The sequence below is a fragment of the Typopeltis vanoorti genome, chromosome 4 (genome assembly GCF_054136105.1).
Source record: "Typopeltis vanoorti isolate ZY-2024b chromosome 4, IOZ_Tvanoo_1.0, whole genome shotgun sequence".
NCBI classification, from domain to species: Eukaryota; Metazoa; Arthropoda; class Arachnida; order Uropygi; family Thelyphonidae; genus Typopeltis; species Typopeltis vanoorti.
In genome coordinates, this window is record NC_143552.1 from 71226053 (window position 1) to 71249197 (window position 23145).

The following is a 23145-nucleotide window of genomic DNA, read 5'->3' on the forward strand; positions in this document are numbered from 1 at the left end:
GCTAGTGTCTTCAGTCCACAAATTCTCAGTCTGTCTTAACTGGTATTTCACAATTCTAATATCATTTTGCACTCTCTCCACTGTATCAGAACGACCACGGAAACCAGGAGACCAAACCTACCTGCAACAGTCCAGGTGAAGTCCTATCAAGGTTTGTAAAGTGGCAAAATGACCTTATCTTTACATGTCAAGGTTCGCTTCACTACTGCAATTATTCTCTGAGTTATATTTGCTATATAGTCCTTGAACTTCAACTTTCTATCTACTAAAACTCCAAGTTCCCTAGTCTGATCAGTTTCTTCTAGCATAATCCCACCAATATACTATGACATTAGATATCTAATCACACCAAACTGCATGATTTTACATTTACTGAAGACAGCTATTTTAACATGCCCACAATTCCAGTCTGTTCAAATTATTTTCCAAGTACTGCATATTCACCCACATTCCTGATTACCCTGCCTATTTTTGCATCATCAGCAAATAGCTGTATGTTGCCTGTCAAATCCTTCCCAATTCATTAATGTATAGAATGAACAACAATAGACCAAGGACTGATCCTTGTGGTATACCACTGGTTACCTTGCAGACTCATTCCCCCATACATGTCAATTTTATAATCCAATCCCATATTCTCCAATTCATACAACAGTCTTCCATGCTGTATCCTGTCAAAAGCCTTAGCAAAATCCAAAAGTATCTGGTCTAACTCAACAGTAACATTATTATAGAATGTAAGTTGCTCAAATATGACCGCCTCTTAGTAAACCTATACTGATCATTGCAAAGAGATCCTCTGTCAACCCATTTTTGAATGCAAGCCTTAACCAACTTTTCCAAAATCTTCCCACCACCACTCCAGAGATTCTGATAGGTCGGTAGTTGATACATCAGTCTTTGCACCATCCTTATGAAATAGGATTGCTATACATTCTTTCCACTCCTGTGTAATTCTCCCTGTTCTGAGACTCTAATATCCCACCAGTTCCTATTGCCAATTTCCTATTCAATTTGTGTAACAGCTAAAATACCTCCTCATCAAACACCTGAGTTTCTTCATCCAATGAAGAACTGCAGTGAGCACATGTCGCACAGACTAAGCCCACACACACACACACAATCGACTTTGAGCTTCATGAAAAGCTTCTTAGGATTTTGCAATTTACATATCTGTAAAACACGTAAAGTTTGTTCCTTGACACAACAAAAGTAATCATCTAATTAACTCATGCTGAACATGAGTTACTTTGGTACTTTGCAAACTAATAATCTTTGTATATTTTATCTCTGAAAAACAACACCTTGTTCTTTTATTTCCAGGAATATAATAATTAATTTATTAAATTATAACTATGTTTAAGCACCTTGTGGAATTGCAAGATACTTAAAGTTTACATTTTATCTTTCATAGTTGTTATTTATAGCATTTAACTTGTCAATAAAGCACACAAAGTCTGCAAGGTTTGCTGTTTGAATGAATTAGTTGAAGGGTTAACAAAAAGAGAGAGTAAAAGACAGAAAAACAAACAAAGAAAGAAAAATAAAATGGAAAATAGAAAAACAACAAAACAAATAACTCGAGAAATTTCTAGAAAATCCATACAACAAAATATACATATCATTAGATAAGTCAGAAACTACTATGTCTATAAGAAATGAGAGAAATATTTACTTACTTACTTACTTTTAATTATTTACTTACTTTGTTACAAGCATTCAAAAGCCATACGAAACGTTCCCTAAGATCCCGATTTTCAGAACACTGTGTTTCTACATCTGAAATGAAAAATACAATCTGCTAAATATTTAACTTAAAATGGTTGATGTTTTTTTTTTCAACCATTATGCAAGCAACAAAACTAAAAATTATATTCAACACAAAAATCCAAATTTAATATAAATACAATAAGAAAGGAATAATAAAAAAAAACTCTGTATTAACTAAATAATACAGTCACATTGTTGCACTATTTTTTCATTTGGTGACCAGCACTAAATGGATTAATACAACCTGAGGAATATAACAATCTAGTTATTCAAAGGCTGTTCGGTATTCAACACAGCAAAATAAATTATGAAAATATAATATAGTAATAGCTCAATCAACAATTTCTAAGCATTCTATACATAATAACACTTCATTAAAATAAACTCCCTTACCGCACAAATTTATCACCTCATAGTGAAACCTATATGTATGTATCCTATCACAAGATCATCATACAAGGTAGGTTCCAAAAGTTTCTGGCCTAACATGAAAAATTTGTGCTAATTTTAAAACACCATGCATGACAGACAGCACCATCTATGGGGAGCTTAGTGTACCAGTTTCAATTCTCTACCCGTGTCATTCAGTTGGAGGCACTCATTTGACTAACATGTGGCAGGCTAAATGGCTATGTTAAAAATTGAGTGCCACACTGTGATCAAGTTTTTTACCAAAGAAGGGCTTTCTCTAAGTGCTATCAAATAGTGATCGGATGGTGTTTATAGGGAAGCTTCTCTTTCATATTCCATCATGAAGGAATGGGCTAAACAGTTTCGCTTAGGAAGAGAGAGCATCGAAGATGATCCTCGTGATGTTTGGCCTGTGGAAGTGATGACTGAGGAAAATGTCTCTCTTGTTGAGGAGGAACTGCTAAATGAAATCTCAGCAAGGTTGTGGCTTTCTATAACAACCGTCTTTTGCATTATTCACAAGAAGCTTCACATGATGAAGGTCAGTGCAAGGTGGTTACCCCAAATTCACTTTTCAATTCAGGAGCATTGTGTGACCTGTTCCTGCAAGTTTTTAGAGCTTTGCCAAGAGAATCAGAGAGAAGTGCTGGAATCCACTGTCATCAGGGATGAAACCATGATCCTTTATTATGATCCATGGAGTGGCGTAAACCAGGCAAAGCACTGCCGAGAAAAGCCAAGGTCACTCAGTCCACCAAGAAGATCATGACAACAATCTTTTGTGATTGTGAGGGAATTCTCTTGATCGACTTCAAGGAAAGGAATACCACCTTGAATGCAGAATATTATGCTTCACTCATGCACAGACTGTGCAATGCTATAAAGGAGAAGAGACGAGGGATGCTGAATCATGGTGTTCACCTGCTTCATGACAATGCTCCAGTCTATACGGCTATTTTTGCGAAGACTGTAGTGAAGGACTCTGGCTTGAAAACCCACCCTACAACCCAGATTTAGCACCCAGTGGCTACTACCTCCTCCTGAAACTGAAGATCTTCAATTAAGAAAATTTGCAGTTTTAGGCCATTTTGCAGACAAAAGTACAGACTATTTCTTCAAGAGCATAGAAATGTTAATATAAAGATGTGAAAGTGTGTTGAAGTAAAAGAAGATTATGTTGAAAAGAAACAGTTATTTTCTTTCTATCACCTCTAAAAGTTAGTCAGGGCCAAAAACATATTGAACCATGCTCGTACACTGAAGGGGAGGGGTCACTTAATGATAAAGTCACTTTCTTTTTTGAGATACTTCCACATGGTGTGTAACAACATTTAGAAAAAATAAACAAAATTATAAAACAGAATATCCATATTTCATTTCTTACTGTAAGCAAACATACTTTTACATGTAATATATCTTTATGAACAGTTACTTACATAATGAGAGCAGCTATCCTCACTTCTTTTTGTGTGTGAATCCCATCAACAAAAGTGAAAAGCTGTAAACTTGTCAGATCTTAGTATCATAAAAATGATAAGGGTTAGATAACCTAAAAATTATACCTAGAGACCAAGGAGTCTCTCCAACTTAACAAAGATGAAAATCATCTATCATTAAAATAGATTATTGAAAACCTAATTGCCTTAGCATCCCACAGTGAAGAACACATTTTGCAGAATACGTGTACAGCACATATCCTGCAAAATGTGTACAGAATGCCGGCCTAGCTGGCCGAGTGGTTAGTGTATCTGCTCTAACCAAAAGGCTGCGGGTTCGAATCCTGTTGTGGGCATGGATGTTTGTGATTGTCTGTGAAAATACTAGTAGTAGTGGTGGTGGTGGGCGGTAGATGGCGGTGGTGTAGTTGCTGGAATGATTGGCGGAGATAGAGTTGTGAGTAGGTTACCCTCAATGAGTCTTTGGACTCACAGAGGTGTCACGTAATAATAATGTTGGAAGATTTTTCCCACTTGGTTAGACTATAATAAATATGACTTCTCCATTACATCTACCTCAGTATCACTGCCCTCTAGGTCTGGCTCCCACTGATGAGATCTCAAAACCGGTCTGGCCTTCCCTAAATGCATAGCATTATACATGTCCGCAAGATGTGCTTTGCATTATGGGAGATAGTAAGACAAGTGATAAGAGCTTAGTCCACCTTTACCACGAGTTGCCTAAGTCCTGAAGATACTTCAGGGACAAACTTTGTTTGCTTACACTTGGATAAAGGATTAAACTAAATTTATAATTTTTTTTTTTTTGTAATAACATTTTATTTATCATCTTACAAAGCATTTACATATATACACACATTTACATATTAGATTTTTTTTTACAGTGAATTTCATACAAATTTTTCCGTTTTTTGTATTCTAAAATGCGTTAATAATAGTTATTATGGATGGTAATTTATAGTTAGCAATTGGATAAGGTTACATTTTTTTAACAGCATTTATAGTATAACAGTAAGTTATATATTTTACTATTTTTGCTTTTTAATGTTTTTAACTGCTGTAACTACAACACTTCAATGTAATAAATAATTCTTTTTTTTTTTTTTTTGTTGTTGATCTCGGTTGAGAATGTCTCTTCTTGCAGCCTTGAAGTTTTTTAATGAGCTTATCTGAGGATGACACCGGTTAGATGTAAGTATTTTTTTTTATTTATTGATTTGATTGCTGTGTTGGAAGTAGGCTCATGTTTGGGAGGTCAAATGAATGATCTGAAAGGTCTGATCAAAGTGAAATTGCTGGTATGTTCTGGTGTTATTGCATCTGTCTTGATGGTTCACATTCATTTTTATTGTGGGTTTCTTTTCGAACTAATTAGGACAGTTTCCCCCCCCCCACACACACACACTGTGGAAGCCTTTCTATGTCTTCTGAGTTTTAATTTGTATCAGTTTTGAAGTTTGTGACTTCCTCAAGAATATCTTGGCATCTCTGATCCACAAAAATTGGTTATTTTTTTTCTGTTTTTGCTTGGTACAACAGATTCTGGTTGAATGGTGTTAAATATTTGGATAGGAAGATTAGTGTGCTGTCTTGCAATGCGTTCAAGTCCTTAGCAACTGGTTTTTTCTGTCTGCTGGCTTTTATGAGATTGTCTCTTGTGGACTTGCTTGTAAGACAAATTATGACTGGTGCAGGTCGTGGCAAGCCTTGTTTTTTGCTCTTCCTAGGAATACGATTTATGGTCTGAATGTCATTAAGCTGTAGAGGGATGTCAATTGCATGGCCTAATTTTAAAACTGTGTCAGAGGTTTTCTGTAGGTGCAGCTTCAGGAAGACTGAAAAATTATGAGTTTATGTTCTTGATGGAGTTCGGATGTTTCTTTCATCAAATTGTGTTGCCTGTTATTTAGTGCGTTCATGCTGATTTTGATGTCTTTTACCATTTGCAATACTTTTATCACTGCTAAATTATTATGTTTGACCAAATCTTCATATTCGCTAGATTTTTTTTGTTATTTGTTCATTCTGTTTGTCAAAGAGTTCTTGCACAAGATCTACTAAGCTGGATTTATAGTCTCTAAACCATTTTCTATTAGTATATTTAAAGAGTTGAAATTATAGGACTCACCTGCATTTTTTTGTCTGTTCAGTTCGTCATCTGATTTTGCCTCCGGCATAATCGGCTGCATCGTAGGTGCTGCCTTAGGTGCGTTTCTTTGTTCCTCCTGCAGATTACACACTTCCATTCCTCATGTGTTGCATTGGTTTTACATGGCCAGGTTGTTTCTGAAAAGCTGGCACATTTTAAGTGTAGAATCTTACTGCATTTCATACAGGTTATTTGGTTTCCGTCGGACGATAAATCCTCCAGGCATTTGATACACTTCGTGACTCATCTTTCTTCCCTTGAGCAATTGTGGCTTGATTGTAAAGATGGCGAAGCCATTTGTTCTTAGCCCATTGTTGACCGTGATCCTCTCTGTTCACTTTCAAACACTTCAAAATTTGGTTTCTCTTAGCTGATTTCGGTGAATTTTATATCACTGTCTTTGGTGTGACTGGTAAAGTTACTTGGGAACACTTTCAAATTAAAAACAGGAGTTGGAACCACTTTAAAACTATAAAAAAACAGGGGGGGGTCAGCGATATCACCATGTGCCCATTCATATGCCTACATAGCGCCCTAATAATAATATAGTAAATTTCCACTGAAGAAAAATGTGTCCATTTCTAGACACGTCTTCCCTCGGGCTACCTTTCATTCACGGTCTACCACAAATCTACACCTACACACACACAGGCCATACATACATAAAAATTCATGCAACCATCCAACACAAAAACTAGGGATCATTAGCACCCTCAAACATAGAGCCCTAACAATTTGCTGCAATGAGTAAGCGCTGAACAAAGAATATGAAATATTCTTTGTTCAGATATGAAATATTCTTTATTCTTTGAAACATGGCTGACTGTAGATGATATAACTAGTGGGATTGAATGTGATGGGTATAGTGTGTTCAGGAATGACAGAGAGAATAAAATGGGGGGAGGAGTATTGTTGATGATAGCTGATGAGCTCCAGCCAAGGAGAATAGAAGTTGAATTGCAGGATAGAGAAAAGAGCACATTTGAGGCCATTGGTGGCAATGTGGTCATATTGGGGAACTTGGTGTCGAGGCTAGCTGGTGAATGGACGTGCTATCAGAGAGCTCCTGAGAGATTTGTGATTTTTGTTGATTTATTGATGTTTTGGATTCAATGTAATGGACTTAAGTGTGTAATTTTGGTATATTATTGGAGCTTTATTAGCGTGGTTAGTGTACTAAAGTGTTTTATAACATAATCTATGTCGGGAAGTCGCCACTAGATGAATTCGTAATGTGTAGTGTTTGTGCAAGCTCCAGATAAGATAAGTATCATTTTCAGTTATCGATACAAATTACTTAATATTGTGTAGTTTTGTTTTGTTTGCCTTGCGTATTTTAGTGCGTCTGTTTTTGGTGTGTTATAACGTATAATTTGACAAAACACGTTGCAAATAAGTATAGCACCTGTGCGAAGGAAAATGGCGGCCAGTAATGATGGTTCGCCATCCTTATCAAAGAACGGTAGTATAAAAGAAATGAGTCAGTGTACTAGCTTTGAAATGTACGTTTTGCGGAGTGTGGTCGGAGTGTGGTTAGATGATAATAAAGGATTGAATGTGTGTAGAAAATGTAGGGAGAATGAGGAATTGAAGTGTATTTCGGATCGTGAGTGTGATATTTTTGTCAACCTTCAGAATGAAGGAAATAGGGATATGACAAGAAACGGCAAGGTTGTACATGAAAATTGTGAGTGTGAGAATGTAGAAAGTGTGAATGATAGTATAAATGGTTTCTCAGGGAATAAAAAAGATGAGATAGATGCATTGAGTGAGATCACGTTGTTGAATAGTGCGATAGAAAGAGCAAAACAGCAGCTAGAGTGCATGAACAAAAGTAGACTGAATGAACCAACCAATAATAAAAGGTATGACAGGAAAAATAGACGTATGAATGTGAACATGAACAAAATGAAGGATAGAGTGCTGTATGGAGACTCGTTAGTACGAGGTGTGTTAGTAGAGGATTTGACAAAATCTTACCAACCTGGTGCGACCATAAAGGACGTAACCGAGTCTATTAGAGAGCAAAAGGAAAGGGTGAAAGAAATGATTGTTGTGGCAGGTACGAATGATTTGAAAGGAGATAAAATGGAAATGATAGAAGACCTGAATGAATTGTTTGAGGTAGCAAAAGAAAAGAGTGAGAGAGTTAGAATGATTAGTCTTTTGCCACGGTAGGACAGTGAAATGTTTAAAAGAAGGGCCATAATTGCAAATGACTTTATGCGTGGGTTATGTATGACGAGTGGTGTGGAATTTGTGGATGTGTGGAGTGAGTTTGATGGGCAAAAGGATCTATATAAGATGGATGGCTTGCATTTGAATGGTTACGGTGTAAGAAGACTTGAGAAAGTGTTGCTGAATGTAGTGGATGTGCAAATTCAGGGAAACTAGATTTGTTAAGGGGGGGGAGTAGATATACAGTCCTTATGGAGGCATTGAATGTAAGAATGAATATAATATGCCAGAGCAAATAAGGACAACAAATCTGAGTGGGATAGTTAATATAAGGCATCAAGGTAGGGTTGGGGCTAATGGGGGTCTTAAATTCATGTACGCTAATACTAGGAGTATTAGGAACAAGAAGGAAGAGTTTTTGGCCATGGTTGGTACTTCCAGACCACAGGTTATAGGTATTAGTGAAACATGGCTGACTGTAGATGATATAACTAGTGGGATTGAATGTGATGGGTATAGTGTGTTCAGGAATGACAGAGAGAATAAAATGGGGGGAGGAGTATTGTTGATGATAGCTGATGAGCTCCAGCCAAGGAGAATAGAAGTTGAATTGCAGGATAGAGAAAAGAGCACATTTGAGGCCATTTGGTGTGAGATTGTGGCTAGCAGAAATAAATGTACAATTGGGTGCTGCTATAGACCAGGTGATGGAAAAGATGGTGGTGACAGTATGCACAAGCAAATAGAAGAAATGGGTGGAAGGAGGGTGATTATTATGGGAGATTTCAACTATGGTTGCATTGATTGGAGTGAGGAGAGGACACACGGAAGGAAGGAACTGGATTTTATGCGGTTATTAAGGGATAACTATCTGCGACAGCATGTAATGGAAAATACTAGGGGTCAGAGAGTGCTTGACCTAGTAATTACATCTGAGGATTTGGCTGTAACAAATATGACCACATTGCCACCAATCGGTGAGAGTGATCATAGGGTCTTAACTTGGGAGGTGGCTAAAGGTGTAGAATTTTCAATTAAGACAGGGTACATGTGGAATTATCGGGCTGGAAAGTATGACAAGCTTAGGAGTTTGATTGGTTCAGTGCCATGGCATGTACAACTGCAAGGACTAGAAGTTGATAGTGCATGGGAGGTAGTTAAGAAGTGCTTGCATGAAGCAATGGCTGACTGTATACCTAGAATCCGAATAATAAATCAAGTAGGGGTTAAATGGATAAATAACACCATTAAGCTTGAGCTACAAAAAAAGAAACAACTATGGAGGGAATTTAAGGAGAAGGGTGACCGGCAGGCACATGAACGGTATAAAGCGCAGGCCAGAAGGGTGACGAGTGTGGTAAGAAAAGCAAAAAAGGATTATGAAAGAACATTGGCCATGCAGGCTAAAGAGAATCCTAAACAGTTTTTTAGATATGTAGCAAGTAAAAGGAAAAATGTACATGGCAGATTGATTTTAAAGAATGCTGATGGTAGGGAGGTAACTGAATCAGTTGAGATAGTTGAGTTACTGAGTGGGCACTTTGCAAGAGTGACATTGCAGAAACGGTGACATCATCCAGGGTGACATTGCAGAAACGAATAAACCAGTAGATTATACGGGAATTGTGGTTAATGAAGTGGAGGTGAGTAGTCTATTGCATAACCTCAATGTCAATACATCTGTGGGATTGGATGGTATACCAGCTCGTGTTGTACGAGAAGCAGCTAAAGAATTGTCAGTACCCTTGACCATTTTGTTTAATTTGAGTCTCGGGTCTGGGTTAGTCCCGAGCGGGTGGAAAGAGGGGAAAATAGTTCCACTGCATAAAGGTGGTTCCAAGACTGCTGTTGTAAATTACCGACCGATTAGCATATCAGGAACCATTGTCAAGGTCTTAGAGAAATTAGTCAAGAAAAGAATACAGGATTGGATAGATGAAAATGGGATACTGTATGGGGGACAACATGGTTTTGTGAAGGGTAGATCATGCCTCAGTAACTTGCTCACGTTTTATAACACAGTGACGGCTGAACTGGATAGGGGTAATGGGTTTACAGTGATACTACTGGACCTTGCCAAGGCCTTTGATAGGATACCACATGGAACCCTAATCAGTAAACTGGAGCAGATGGGTATAGATATAGGGTTGGTGAGATGGATAGGAGGGTGGTTGAAGGAGAGATATCAAAGAGTGGTTTATTCAGGAGTGGAGTCTAAAAGACGTCTTGTGACTAGTGGAGTGCCACAGGGCTCTGTTCTTGGACCACTGCTTTTCAATTTGTTCATCAATAATATTGGAAAGGGTCTGAGAGGAAGTGTTCACTTGTTTGCTGATGATGCAAAGTTGGGTAGAGCAATTGTGAGTGCACAGGATGTCAAAATTTTACAGGATGATTTGGATAGTTTGGAGGACTGGACTAGGAAAAATGGATGTCAATTTAATGTGGCAAAGTGTAAGGTTATGCACTTTGGGGTGAAAAGAATAGCAGCAGTATATCGCATTGGTGGAACCATACTCCAGGAGATTGATGAGGCCAGGGATTTGGGAGTGTTGGTGGATAGGGAGTTGAAGTTTAGGGGGCACATTGCAAAAGTAACTAAAACAGCTCACCAAATCACGTGGCTTCTGAAAAATACTTTAACATGCAGAGACGAACAAGTTGTTGTTCCTCTGTATCGAGCCTTGATAAGACCCATCTGGACTTCTGTGCCCAGTTATGGGCACCAGGGTTTCTTCGTGATGGGGAGGAAGTGGAGAGGGTCCAGAGACGAGTGACCAAGATGATAGCAGGTCTGTGGAATGAACCTTATGAGAATAGGTTGAAGATTTGTGGATTGCAGAAATTGGACGATAGGCGAAGGAGGGGGTGATATGATTGAGACATTCAAATTACTGAAGGGTTTTTATAAGATTGATCCAGAAGATATTTTTGAAAATATGACTGGTGGTGGGAGGACTAGGGGCCATGCATGGAAGCTGGGCAAGAGCGTGGTTGACAAGGGTGTTAGAGCTAGGTTCTTTACTTGGAGAGTGGTAAATGAGTGGAATAAGCTTCCAGAGTCTGTTGTGGGTGCTACGACCGTGAATAAGTTCAAGGCAAGGTACGATAGATACTGTGTGAATGTTGAATAGTTGTTCTTGACATGATGTTAGGGCCTCCCTCGATGAGTCTGTCGACTCCTTGGAGTTTCCCGGAACAACAACAACAATAATAATAATAATAATAATAATAATAATAATAATAATAATAAATTATTAGCCAAGCATTTATGAAAAATGGCTACAACAACAACAACAAAAAAAAAACATTCACAAGATCTCCACAATAATATTAAAAGCAAAAAGAAAAAGATTACAAGCATGCCATAGCCATACCACACATTAAGGAAATATCAGAAAAAAATAGATATAACACTACATAAATACAACCCTGAGGCAACCTTCAAACCTCCTGCAAAATTAAGAAGTTCATCCAAAGATCCTCTTCACTAACTTGCCCACCCAGAGATTCACAAAATTCACTGCAACCTACCCTACATAGGGGAAACAGGGTGCACCATCCCAATAAGAAAAGACGAACATAAATGCCACATTAAATTCCGCCACTATAGTAAAACACGCCTGTCAGACCATCCACTTAAAAGGTATCACAGAATCAACTGGAAAGGCACCAAGTCTCTACACACCACCCCAAAACCTGGTTTGAAAGAAAGTTCAAGAAAACTGTGAGATGCTTAAACATCATCAGAATCTAAACAAGAATGATGGATTGGTAATTCCATATAGCAGGCAGAACCTCAACACAAGAAAACCCTAATATAAGAGGACTGAAGAGATGTGTTTAATGTAGTTCCGCTATAAAACTTTATTTTTTAGTTGTTTTTTCTCTTATCTATATATCACCATATTTACTCGCATATTACTCACACCCATGATTTCACTTTATGAAAAAAGAAATTTAAAAGCTTTGCATATACCTCGAATATGAAGAAAAGTTTAAACACGTTCACATCGGGGTGATAGTAACTTCCTCGTGGCAGTAAACAACACACCCTTCCCCACAGCCACTATACCGCAAATGAAAGAATTACAAGTAGTCTTATTGTATCACTAAATAAGACTGAGACATCCAAGAATTAACTATGGATAACTGGAGTGAGGAAGAATACGATGCCCCCTGAGATCTTACAAGGTGAAGTGGAAATGGCACTGTGGGAAATGAAGAATGGAAAGGCCGCAGGAGAAGATGGAATTATGGTAGACTTCTTAAAACTGGGAGGAAGCCCTGTCATCAAACAGCTGACTAAACTCTTTAATAAATGCATAAAACAGAGAAAAATTCCAAAAATTGGAACGATTCTCTTCTAATATTAATTTTTAAAAAGGGCGATAAGGAAGAAATTAAAAACTACAGACCTATAAGCCTACTCCCCACCATATATAAAGTCTTCACAAAAATTATAAATAATAGAATAAAATCTAAACTAGAGGGAATGCAATCCTGTGAACAAGCTGGATTTAGGAAGAATTACAATACTTTGAACCATATATTCACACATTAAGACAGCTCATTGCAAAATCAATTGAATACAATAAACCCTTATGTCTGGTCTATATAAACTACGAAAAAGCATTTGATTCAGCTAAAACATCTGCAACACTAAAAGCACTTGAAACCCAGGGAACTGAGAAACCATATATTGAAACACTAAAACATATTTACAACATACAACGTCTGTAATTAAATTATATGAAAACAGTGAAAAGTTTCCAATACAAAAAGGCATCCGGCAAAGCGACACTATATCTCCCAAATTATTTACAGCTGCACTAGAGGAAATCTTTAGAAGTCTTGATTGGGAAACAAAAGGAATAAACATAAATGGAGAAAGGCTGCATCATCTGAAATTTGCAGATGATATTGTCCTAATAGCAGATAATCTTGAAGATCTGGAAGAAAGGCTAAATCAGCTAAATGAAGCTCCAAAATAATTGGATTAAAAATAAATAGAGAAAAAACAAAAATAATGATGAATAAATACATAAACTGTAGAACTATCAAAGTTGAAAACCATGAAATAGAGCAAGTTACCTCATATGTATATTTGGGCCAATTGTTATCCTTTGAGGGTTGCCAAAGAAAAGAGATTGAACGAAGAATTCACCTTGGATGGATGGCTTATGGGAAAATGAAAGACATATTCAGAAGTCTAAAAAGGAAAGCTCTCGACCAGTACATAGTTCCTGTCCTAACATATGGAAGAGAAACATGGACTTTAACAGAAGCCCTAAACAAAAAAGCTGAGAACGACATCGCATGGAGAGAAGTATGATAAAATAATATTAAAAGATAGGAAGACAAATACCTGGATAAGATCTCAAACAGGTGTCATGGATATTGTAAAATATATTAAACAGGCTAAGTGGAGATGGGCTGATCATATTGCCAGATGCCGTAACAGGAGATGGACTAGAAAAACAACAGATTGGAGACCAATGGATGGAGCAGGACAAAGAGGAAGACCGAGAAGAAGGTGAAGGGATGAACTGGAACAAATTGCAGGAGTGAGATTGATGGGAGAGGCAGAAAACCAAGTGGTCTGGAAAACCATGGAGGAGACCTTCGTCCAGAAGTGGACAGAACCAAATGGTTGAAGAAGAAGAATCTTCTCAGCTGGAGGAAAAGGCTAACAGCTTAACTTAGATTACTATTGTTCTTTTTTTCTCAATAGCAATAGTAATCTAAGCTATTACACTAAAGAGCCTCAAGCTATAGTGCAGAATACATCAGCAATGTCTTGTTTCATTTTCAATTATATCCTAAATAGAAATCCTGACATTTCTTTTACATGCTGATCCAGTATTTATATCAAAATAATTTCTTAATTCATAATAATAATATTTTCACTTTTATTATCAAAGAATTATAAATTATTTGATATTATTATTTAGAAGGAAAGAAAGAAAGATATGATTTTTTTTGTTTTTTTTTTAAAAAAATGTGCATATGTATCGCACACTGTTGAACTTTTTTTGGGGGGGGGGGGGATACACCTATTCATCCCACTGATATTTTCAAAACCATTCACAAGACATTTATGCTTACAATCACTAGGGAAGCATGCTCTTACATTTTACTGTAAAACAGTAGTAAAATATAGCTATGTCAAAAATGCCACAAATCTAAACTAGCAGTAAATGTATTTTTCAAATATGCAGTGATTTGCTCTCTGTACTATAAGAAAATACAAGATAATAATAAGAAGAAAAATATGTATTATTTTCTTTTTCACTGAGTGGAGATTTCAGAACGAAATGTAATTTACAATGTTCTTTCTTTGTGTGTTTATTTCAAAAGAGTGCACATGATTATTTTCTTGTTATTTTTGTCAACTGTACATCAGAAATAATGAAAATGACATTAACTGTAGTGAAGTTGCAACATTTATGACCTCTTGACTTAGAAGAGTGAACCTGTGTTACCTGGAATTTCCTGCATTAGAAATTTCAAGTAAACATTTTGCAGGATTCCAAGATATATATTCACTTTGGAAGATGTGCTACAGAAAATACTGTGGAAATTATTTTGGTACAAATTTCAAAAGCAAGTGTTAAAGAATTGTTTCCAAATATAAAATATTCTGAGAAAAAAAAAATGCTATCAAGCAACATTTATTGAAATTAATACGGTCTGACCTTGCACTACTCCGATAAGCCAAATATGCATTATCATGTCATTATGCTTGCAGATTTAGATACACTGCTGCTGTTTGTAAACAACTCTTTCTGCTTTTATGAACATGATGTTAAATTGCATCACATTTTTATTTAAAGGTTAATTTTAAAATATCACAAATTCATATTCATTAGTATTTCATATCGACTCGCAGTTGAAAAACGAAACAATTATTATTGTTAGAATATTAAACTTTTTTTAATGTTTGTCAAGTAGCTTTATTTTATTATCCTACATGTTTCACCAATTTTTTTGCCAATGGTTTTTGCCAAAAACTGCCATTTCTTGACATCCTAATAAAGAAACAAACCAATAATAGTATCAACCTATCAGTTTATAGAAAACCTACAAATACTGGACGTTACCGCATCATATAGCTCAGAAACTTAGCATTATCCATATGCTCAAGAAAAGAGCTATACAGTACACAACAGATAAGAATGACCTACAAGTGGAATTAACTACAATAGTCAGAGCGCTATCTTTAAATGGTTATCCAAAAAGACTCTACAACAAGATTCTCTTGACTGATATATCATATAGACAACGTGATGACGTCCAATACATCAGTACTATTACTATTCCATTTGTCAGCAGCATTTCCAAAAAATTAGCTAACCTTCTAAAACCACATAATATCAGAGTAGCATTCAAGCCAATCAACACTATTCGGAAATTTTTAAGATAACCAAAAGATCCTCATCCATTCTACAAGTACTCTGGAGTATATAATATACCTTGCTCATGTGGTATTAGTTATGTAGGTCAGACCTCTAGAAGCTTTGAAACGAGAAAGAAAGAACACATAGGATATGTCAGAAACAACAGACAAGACATTTCAGGCCTTTCTTGCCACTTTGCCTCTACTAACCATCACACTGAATGGGATAAGAGCCTTATGCCCTATATAGAAGATAACTACCATTCAAGAACCTTCAAGGAAGCAGCTACAGTCGCACGTAAAACTGAAAACCTAAACAAGAATCAAGGTCTAACCTTACCAGAAATTTGGAAAGCTTTAATCAGATCATTTAACATCAAAGAAATGAATTTTCATAACAACTACATCATGAGCCATAACGAATAAATCACATTCCCGAGACAAGCGCATTGCCTCATTCAATACTAATTTTTTGTATGAATTAGAACCATCAGTTATAACCTAGTCTGTTACCTTCATTTAGCTTACTAGTTTGTACTCCCTGAAGATGCCGATAGAAAAAAATTGGCGAAACATGTAGGATAATAAAATAAAGCTACTTGATGAACATTAAAAAAAGTGTAATATTCTTATAAATAAGTCAAGAAAAAATTCAACACACAATTATTATTGTTATTATTTGTAGAGGACTCATTACAATAATAATAATAATTCTGTTTCTTAACTGTTGTAAAATAACCTTCGGGTAGGAGAAACATAAAAAACAAATATATGATGAAATTATCTGAGAAACATCCTAATGGAATTAATTTAAATTTTGTTTGTTTTGAAGTACTCCAATAATCCTCTCAACCCTAGCTGTGACAACCACTCATAGTAACTGAATTAAAAATATCTATTTCTTATAATTTCATATTTCATACTTTTCACGGTGTGTATTTCACATTTCAGTATCCAAAATTCCATAATATTTCCTTGCAATTTGATTATTCCAACCACTATCTTCTATTCTTTCTATGTTCCAGTATTCAATTGTTTAGGGAATAGCAATAAGCCAAAGTTGTAATTTTTACTAATTGATTACCTGTTATTGTTTGTACTTAAAAAGACTTCTTTTTGTTATAAAAGTTAGATATGAATGATAATATTATTATCTGATCATCATCATTGATTTACAGATATGTACCCTCAAGGCAGTGATTCTTAACTGGGAGGGCCTAGAGGGCCATGGAAAATGTATAGAACATCTCATTTTTAAAATTTTGAAACCTCTTAAAATAATTGTTTTGCTCTTTATTTTACTTTGTTTCAAACTTGTATTGTTTTGTATTAGTAATCTGAATTACGCAGTTTAATGCAGTAGTTTCTTTTGTCGAGGCACCACAAGTCTTTCACTGCCTATGGATTGGCTGATAACACTGCCAGTCAATCCATATAATAACTGCAAAAATACTAATTTATCACCAACAGACGATGACACACTACTGGAATTGACAAAGGATTTAAATCTGATCTCCATTTTCAAGAAGAAATTTGGTCCAATTTTGGATACATATCCAGAGCGAATATCCACACCTGTTTACCATTGGCATTCAAAATTTGTTGCCTTTTGTTTCTAAATATTTGTGTGAAAAGGAATTTTCTACAATGGTAACCATTAAAACGAAACAACAACAAAATTGACTCTGAATAGAAGACTCCTGCATGTAAATAGCATTGAGAAACACATTGAAGCAAGAGTAGACAAATTAGTATAGAGTTCAACAACAGAGGTCTCATTAAAATATAAGGAAGTAAATTTGATTTCTGTTTTCTATTTTTTTTTTTTTTTTTTGTTATTATAATCAGTAAGTAAAACGACTATTATAAAAAAAAAGTTTAATTATTATGTTACTAAAAACTATGGGGCAGCAAAAATATTTTAGGATACTTTTTGGGGCCGTGACTATTAAAAGGTTAAGATTCATTGCCTCAAGGGATGTTCAGGTTACTATGACAGCACTATGTGATTAAGTTTACATTATAGTTAATCACCTAAAAACAATCTTCCTCAAAATTAGTCTACTACTTGTGAGCACTCCAATATTGTCATATCTAGCATTTCATGCTTCTAAGACACTTCTGACTGAATCAATCTCTCTAGACCTTGGTCTTTCTTCACTTTTCTGCCATCCTGGCATCAAACACCTGTTTTGCTAACCTTTCCTCACCATTCTTTTTAAGTGCTAAGTCTTGAATGCTAATAATGTCAAGTTCCTTTCTAATATCTTCATTTTTAATATTATTCTACTACTGATGACAACAGTTCACATCACTAATTTTTTCCAAGATATCATATCTGTGGTCTAGTCTTTGATCATGTGCTTTATTTCTAATCCAACTCTCAGATTCATAAAACTGGTTTGAACACTCTCTTGTATACTTCTGGCTTAGTGTTTTGGCTAATTTCTCTCTTATTCCACATAAATTTACTCAGATGCTACCCACCACATCTTATTCTGTTGTCTATTTTCCAGATTTCTGAGAGGAGCTGAAAAGTTCTGATAAACACCTAGAACAAAAATGATATTAAAGCAACTGATATAACCACCAGAAAAAACATACGAGCACATAAGAATAAGAACATAAGTTACCTTCATAACTCTGCTACTAGTATGTTATTCTTGTGGTTATATCAGTTGCTTTAATGTCATTTTTGTGTGTTTATCAGAACTTTCCAGTTCTCCCTGCTCCCAAAACCTGCCATCATCGCTAAAAACTCTGCTTAAACAGTTGAAACATTTTACTTGTTCTATAGGATCTCATCTCAGAACGCAGCTGAAATTTCTTATGTTCCTGCCTACTTTCATAGTTTTGGTCTTTTTATTGCTCAGTTTCATACCAAATTTGTTATTTATAATTCAATTTAATTAGAGAATCCTCGAGACTTGCACTACAACATCATCTGAATAAAGCAAAGAACTAAGTTTCACATATCCAATTCTAATATCAGTCCTAATGCCACATTCTTTCTTAATCTTATCCATATAGATGATGAATAAGAGTGAAGATAATGTGCATCCTTGTCTTATCCCTGATTTTACAGCAAATCAACTTCCTGTATTTCCTTCAATTCTGTGGACTGAAAACTTAAATATAGAATATATATTTCTCTGTATAAAATCCCATTTACACCATATAACTGTAATGTTTTGAAAAGAATGTGAGCACTTTTATCATATACCTTTTCCAGATATCCAAAACTTGAAAACAGATGCTTGCAATATTCCCATGATTTCTCAACTATCTGATCTCGACCACCTCTATTTGTTCTGAACCCAGCTTGTTCTCCAAGTTTCTCTTCCACTATCTTTCTCAACCTCTTTTTAAGTATGCTTGCATAAATCTTACTTGGAATGCTTAGGAGAGAAATTTCTTTGTAATTCTCACATTCAGCTTTATTCCCTTTTTTTTTATAGATGGGAATTATGAGAGCTCTATTCCAATCATTTGGAATTCAACCTTCTGACCAATGCTCTATGAAGAATGGAATGTTGCCAATGCAAAACTTTTATACCTCCATACTTTAACATTTCTGGTCAAATAACTACTCTAATTGACTTTCCCCCAAGTTTTTTCAAGTATTGATATGTATCCTCTTTGCATTCCTCTTGAAAATTTTCTACTATGGTTCTATCACTGCTTAGTTCATTTAAGTCTTTCGAAGTAATTACTCTAGACATCTAAGATATCTTTATCTATAGTTTTTGTGTCACCTTTATCATTTCTGATTACTTTTACACTGCTCTTTCCTCCATTTCTAAGCTTTTTTTCAATAGCCTCTAAAACATTTTGCCACTTCCTGACATTTATTTTCTATATTTTTAACCAAAGTCTTCCCATCACTTTAACTACTTTTACACATAGCTAGCTTACTCTCTTACATTTTTCTCTGTATTCTTTTAGGGCAACTCCTAACTTATTTGCTAGCAACTTTTGGTCTGCTTTCTTCTTTTACTGGACCATTTCTTTAACTTCTTGTGTCCACCATAGAGTTCTTATTTTTCTATCCTTGCAGATAATTTTCACCACATGCCTCTCTCATTGAATCACTCATTGTCTTTTTCATAGTTTGCCACTGAGACTCCAAGGTTTGGTTCTTGTTTTTAACTGCCTCATTTTTTTTTCAATAATTTTTGTATAGTCAAGTCCATGGTTTACCTATAAAAGCTATTCAACTTTAATTCTTTTAAAAACTTTCTAACATGTGTTTTTAGTGTGATATTCATTTTTATCCTACTTAGCACTAAGCAATGGTCACTTCCGATTTCAAATCCTCTGTACAAGCTTGTATCCTGAATCACTATGAAGATCACTATCAACAATGATGTAGTCAATGAGGCTTTTCTCATTTCTTGTGTCCTATTATCTCCATGTGAACTTGTGCATATCTTTATGTTGGAACATAGTATTATTAATGACTAGTCTATGTCCTGAGAAGTCCAGCAAATACTTAACATTATTATCTTTGCCATTTTCTCCAAATCTTCTCAAAACCTCCCTATAAGCCTCGTGTGATTTATTTCCTACTTTGCTGTTCAGATCTCCAAGGACCACTTTTTTCTTTGTCAGCTTAGAACCTTCTGTGGAACTATAGGCACAAATAAGTTTGTCCATATAACTACTTGAAACTGCCTTCAATAAAGAAGTCTATCTTCATGTTTGGTGTCGAATACTATCATTACTCCTTCCCTCCTTTCCTTGATCGTCATCACCTGAATATAACACCCAATACTTATTGAGTAAGATTTCACCTCTTTTTGTCTTCTTTGTAATTGACATAATGTCAATTATGTCCAAGTAGTACTTTTCCAATTCTTCTGCAATTCAATTACCTTTCTATTAATACTCCTTATATTGATGTTGAATTTGATTTAAACAGTATTGAATCAAACACAGATTGATAAGAAAATAACTATTTATTAACTTAAAAGCTAATATTTCGCTGGTATTATATCCAGCATCTTCAGAGCACACAAACAAAGTTTGTTACAAATGCGAGACAACCACAATCCGGTGCAACAGTGGGGCTAATATAAGTAATTGCAGCATGCAACACAAGACCTAAAGTCCTAATAAGGTACCATCTAAGTTAAAAATAAATAAATAAATAAAAAAAAAGTAGTCCAAAGTTTTGAAAAAATAAAATAAAAATAAATAAAAAATATTAATTTGGTCTTAGGATGACTGTTTTCCAAATTTTTGGTAGATTTATGCAGCCATACATGTTAAGGTTTGGAGTATGTTTTAAGGCTTCTGATGATTCCAGGAACAACCTCTCTGACTTGTACAAGCTTTTGTGCAGTACTTTTGTTTTTTTCAAATTGATCCTGTGTGCCGGGGTATCCAAAGCATGGTCTGCCAGACCCGACTGGCAGACCATGTATCCACTAGGTACATGTATCCATGAGTAGGTATCCACTGGGTACACTTGCTATGGCAAGTGTACCCAGTGGATACCTACTAATGGGACACACCATATGAAGGTGAGGATTGGACATTAAGTCAAAAGCACTAGTTGGTTCTCTGCATTCCTGAAAGGAGATGTGGAGGTCTTCTCCCAGTTATTTGGCTTTGACTCTTAAGCCAAATAACCTCCTCCTTTTTTTTTTTCCTTAAAAAAAAAAAGGAGGAGGGGGGAAAGGAAGGAAGCTGAACAGTATGAAATAATTTTTCTGCACTTCTATTTATACAGAATCTTTTTTTTCCCCTTTGAATATGCCATAACAACTTAATTTTTTTATTTTGCTATTTTATAATAAAATATTATTAGTGCTACTTTGAAAATTTCTCATCAGTGACACACATTGCTATGAAAATTTAAAAGTCAAAGTTCCACTATCAGCAAACCCATACTCTTATTTACTAATAATGATCTCATAATAGGTAAATTCCAAAAAATCAGTTGCAGGAATGTATTACGCAAAAAATTTGGAACCCATATTACAGTAAGGATGTGTCGGAGCAAGTGAAAAAAAAAAGTTCCCATTATGGTGGTTGTGTGTGAGAGAGAGAGAGAGAGAGAGAATTTAATTTCAATTATAGAATGTTTTCCCCTAATAAAAACTGGAATTTCATGCAAAACAGAATTATTCAACAGTATCTGTTAGAACATTCTCAATAGCATCTTCTGTTGAGGATGTTCTAACAGTAGTTGTTTATATTTGTTTTCAATTAAAAATGATATTTGATACCAGTAATAGTTTATTTTACTTTTATGCATTCTTCCTGAGTGAATAATAATAGAATATTATATTATTATGTAACTATTGTTATTATCACTATATTATTATAGAATGCAATTTACATTATGAAAACACAAGTTTTCTGATATAAATTGATATGTATGTAAAAAGTCCATTTATTATTATTATATCACACCTCCAGGGAGTCCAAAGACTCATCGAGGGAGGGCATCAACTCTACAACCCATCAGCTCACTACTCTACCAACCTTCATCGTATAACACCAACGTCATCTACCGCCGACTACCACCACTAGTGCTTCCACAGACAATCACAAACATCTATGTCCACAGCGGGATTCGAACCCGCAGCCTTTTGGCTGGAGAGTGGATACGCTATTCACTCGGCCAACCAGGCCAGTAATCCATTATCCCAGTTTTAATAAAATATTGCTACTACTGCTAGCAGCAACAACAACAATAACAATATTTTCTATGTTCTGTATTCTGAAGGTTTCCTCATTTTTTGCAATTTGGTGTGTGTGCTTCTAGGATGAACAGGGGGAAATCTTGCAAGTATTACTTTTACATTTGCTAGCTGGGAAAAATGAGGATTTCACAGCTCTTCCAAAATACTTTGATCTGTAAACAATTGCGAGAATGAGATTTTTTTAATAAATGTTGTTTTTAAAAGAAAAGAAGAATTATCCCAATTTCATTCCTTTTTATAAATTATGGCTCTTTCCCATGCAAAACAAACAAATCTGCCAGCAAACATGCATTTCACAGGTATAAGATATGTGGCCCATAATATATACCTCTAAAGCAGATGTGAGGAGAGTGACAATTTTCTTCGGTTAGAAAAACCTGGGTTCGAAACCTATTTAGTACTCTGAGAACCTTTATTAGGGCTTTTCAACTGAAACTAAGTTAGCCAGTCTCATACTGAAATGATGGTCCCCCCCCCCCACCAGAAAGTGACGTGTTTCATCATGCAAACAGGTGAAGCAGCTGGAAAATATAGACACACAAAGCACTTTCCTCATAGTTGCTTCTGCCATCATTCCAATCAGAACTAAATCACATCTTTGCTGTTATTTTACTGAGTGGCAGCAGATTAGAATCACCATCCCGGCACGAATACTTATGGAAATATTTAGGTGGTAGATGAATTTGGTTCTGCAATAGCGCATTGTACAGGGCTATCATTCAGTTTATTGGAGGCTTTTAAAAATATGTTTAGTGTTATCTTTGATGTTAATTACCCTACATATAGTATTAACGTATCAGAGATTTCAAAAATTTTGCAGTTGCTGATAGTTGTTGACATAAAAAAAAAGGAAAAAAAAAAATGTTTGCAACTAGAATTCATAAGTGTCCTGATGGTTCTCCTTACTTTCATTTCATCCCCCCAAAAATGTATGATTAGCCATTTCGAAGGAACAATATATTATTCTGTGTGTTATAAAAACAATTTTAAAAAAATAATCTTCAAGAGGAACTGGAATTAGTATACAGTTGGGCATCTCTCTATCAATATTTGTAGTATTGAAAAGAA

General features: G+C 35.4%; 1 protein-coding gene across 1 annotated transcript in view; it reads right to left on the reverse strand.

The window, feature by feature from the left end:
• Positions 1 to 23145, reverse strand: part of tho2 (THO complex subunit 2-like protein) — a 779097-nt gene that overhangs the window by 707010 nt on the left and 48942 nt on the right. The window contains exon 5 of the mRNA XM_090391861.1: positions 1706 to 1779. Within this exon, the coding sequence (XP_090247987.1) occupies positions 1706 to 1779 (74 nt within the window). The remainder of the gene's footprint in view (positions 1 to 1705; positions 1780 to 23145) is intronic.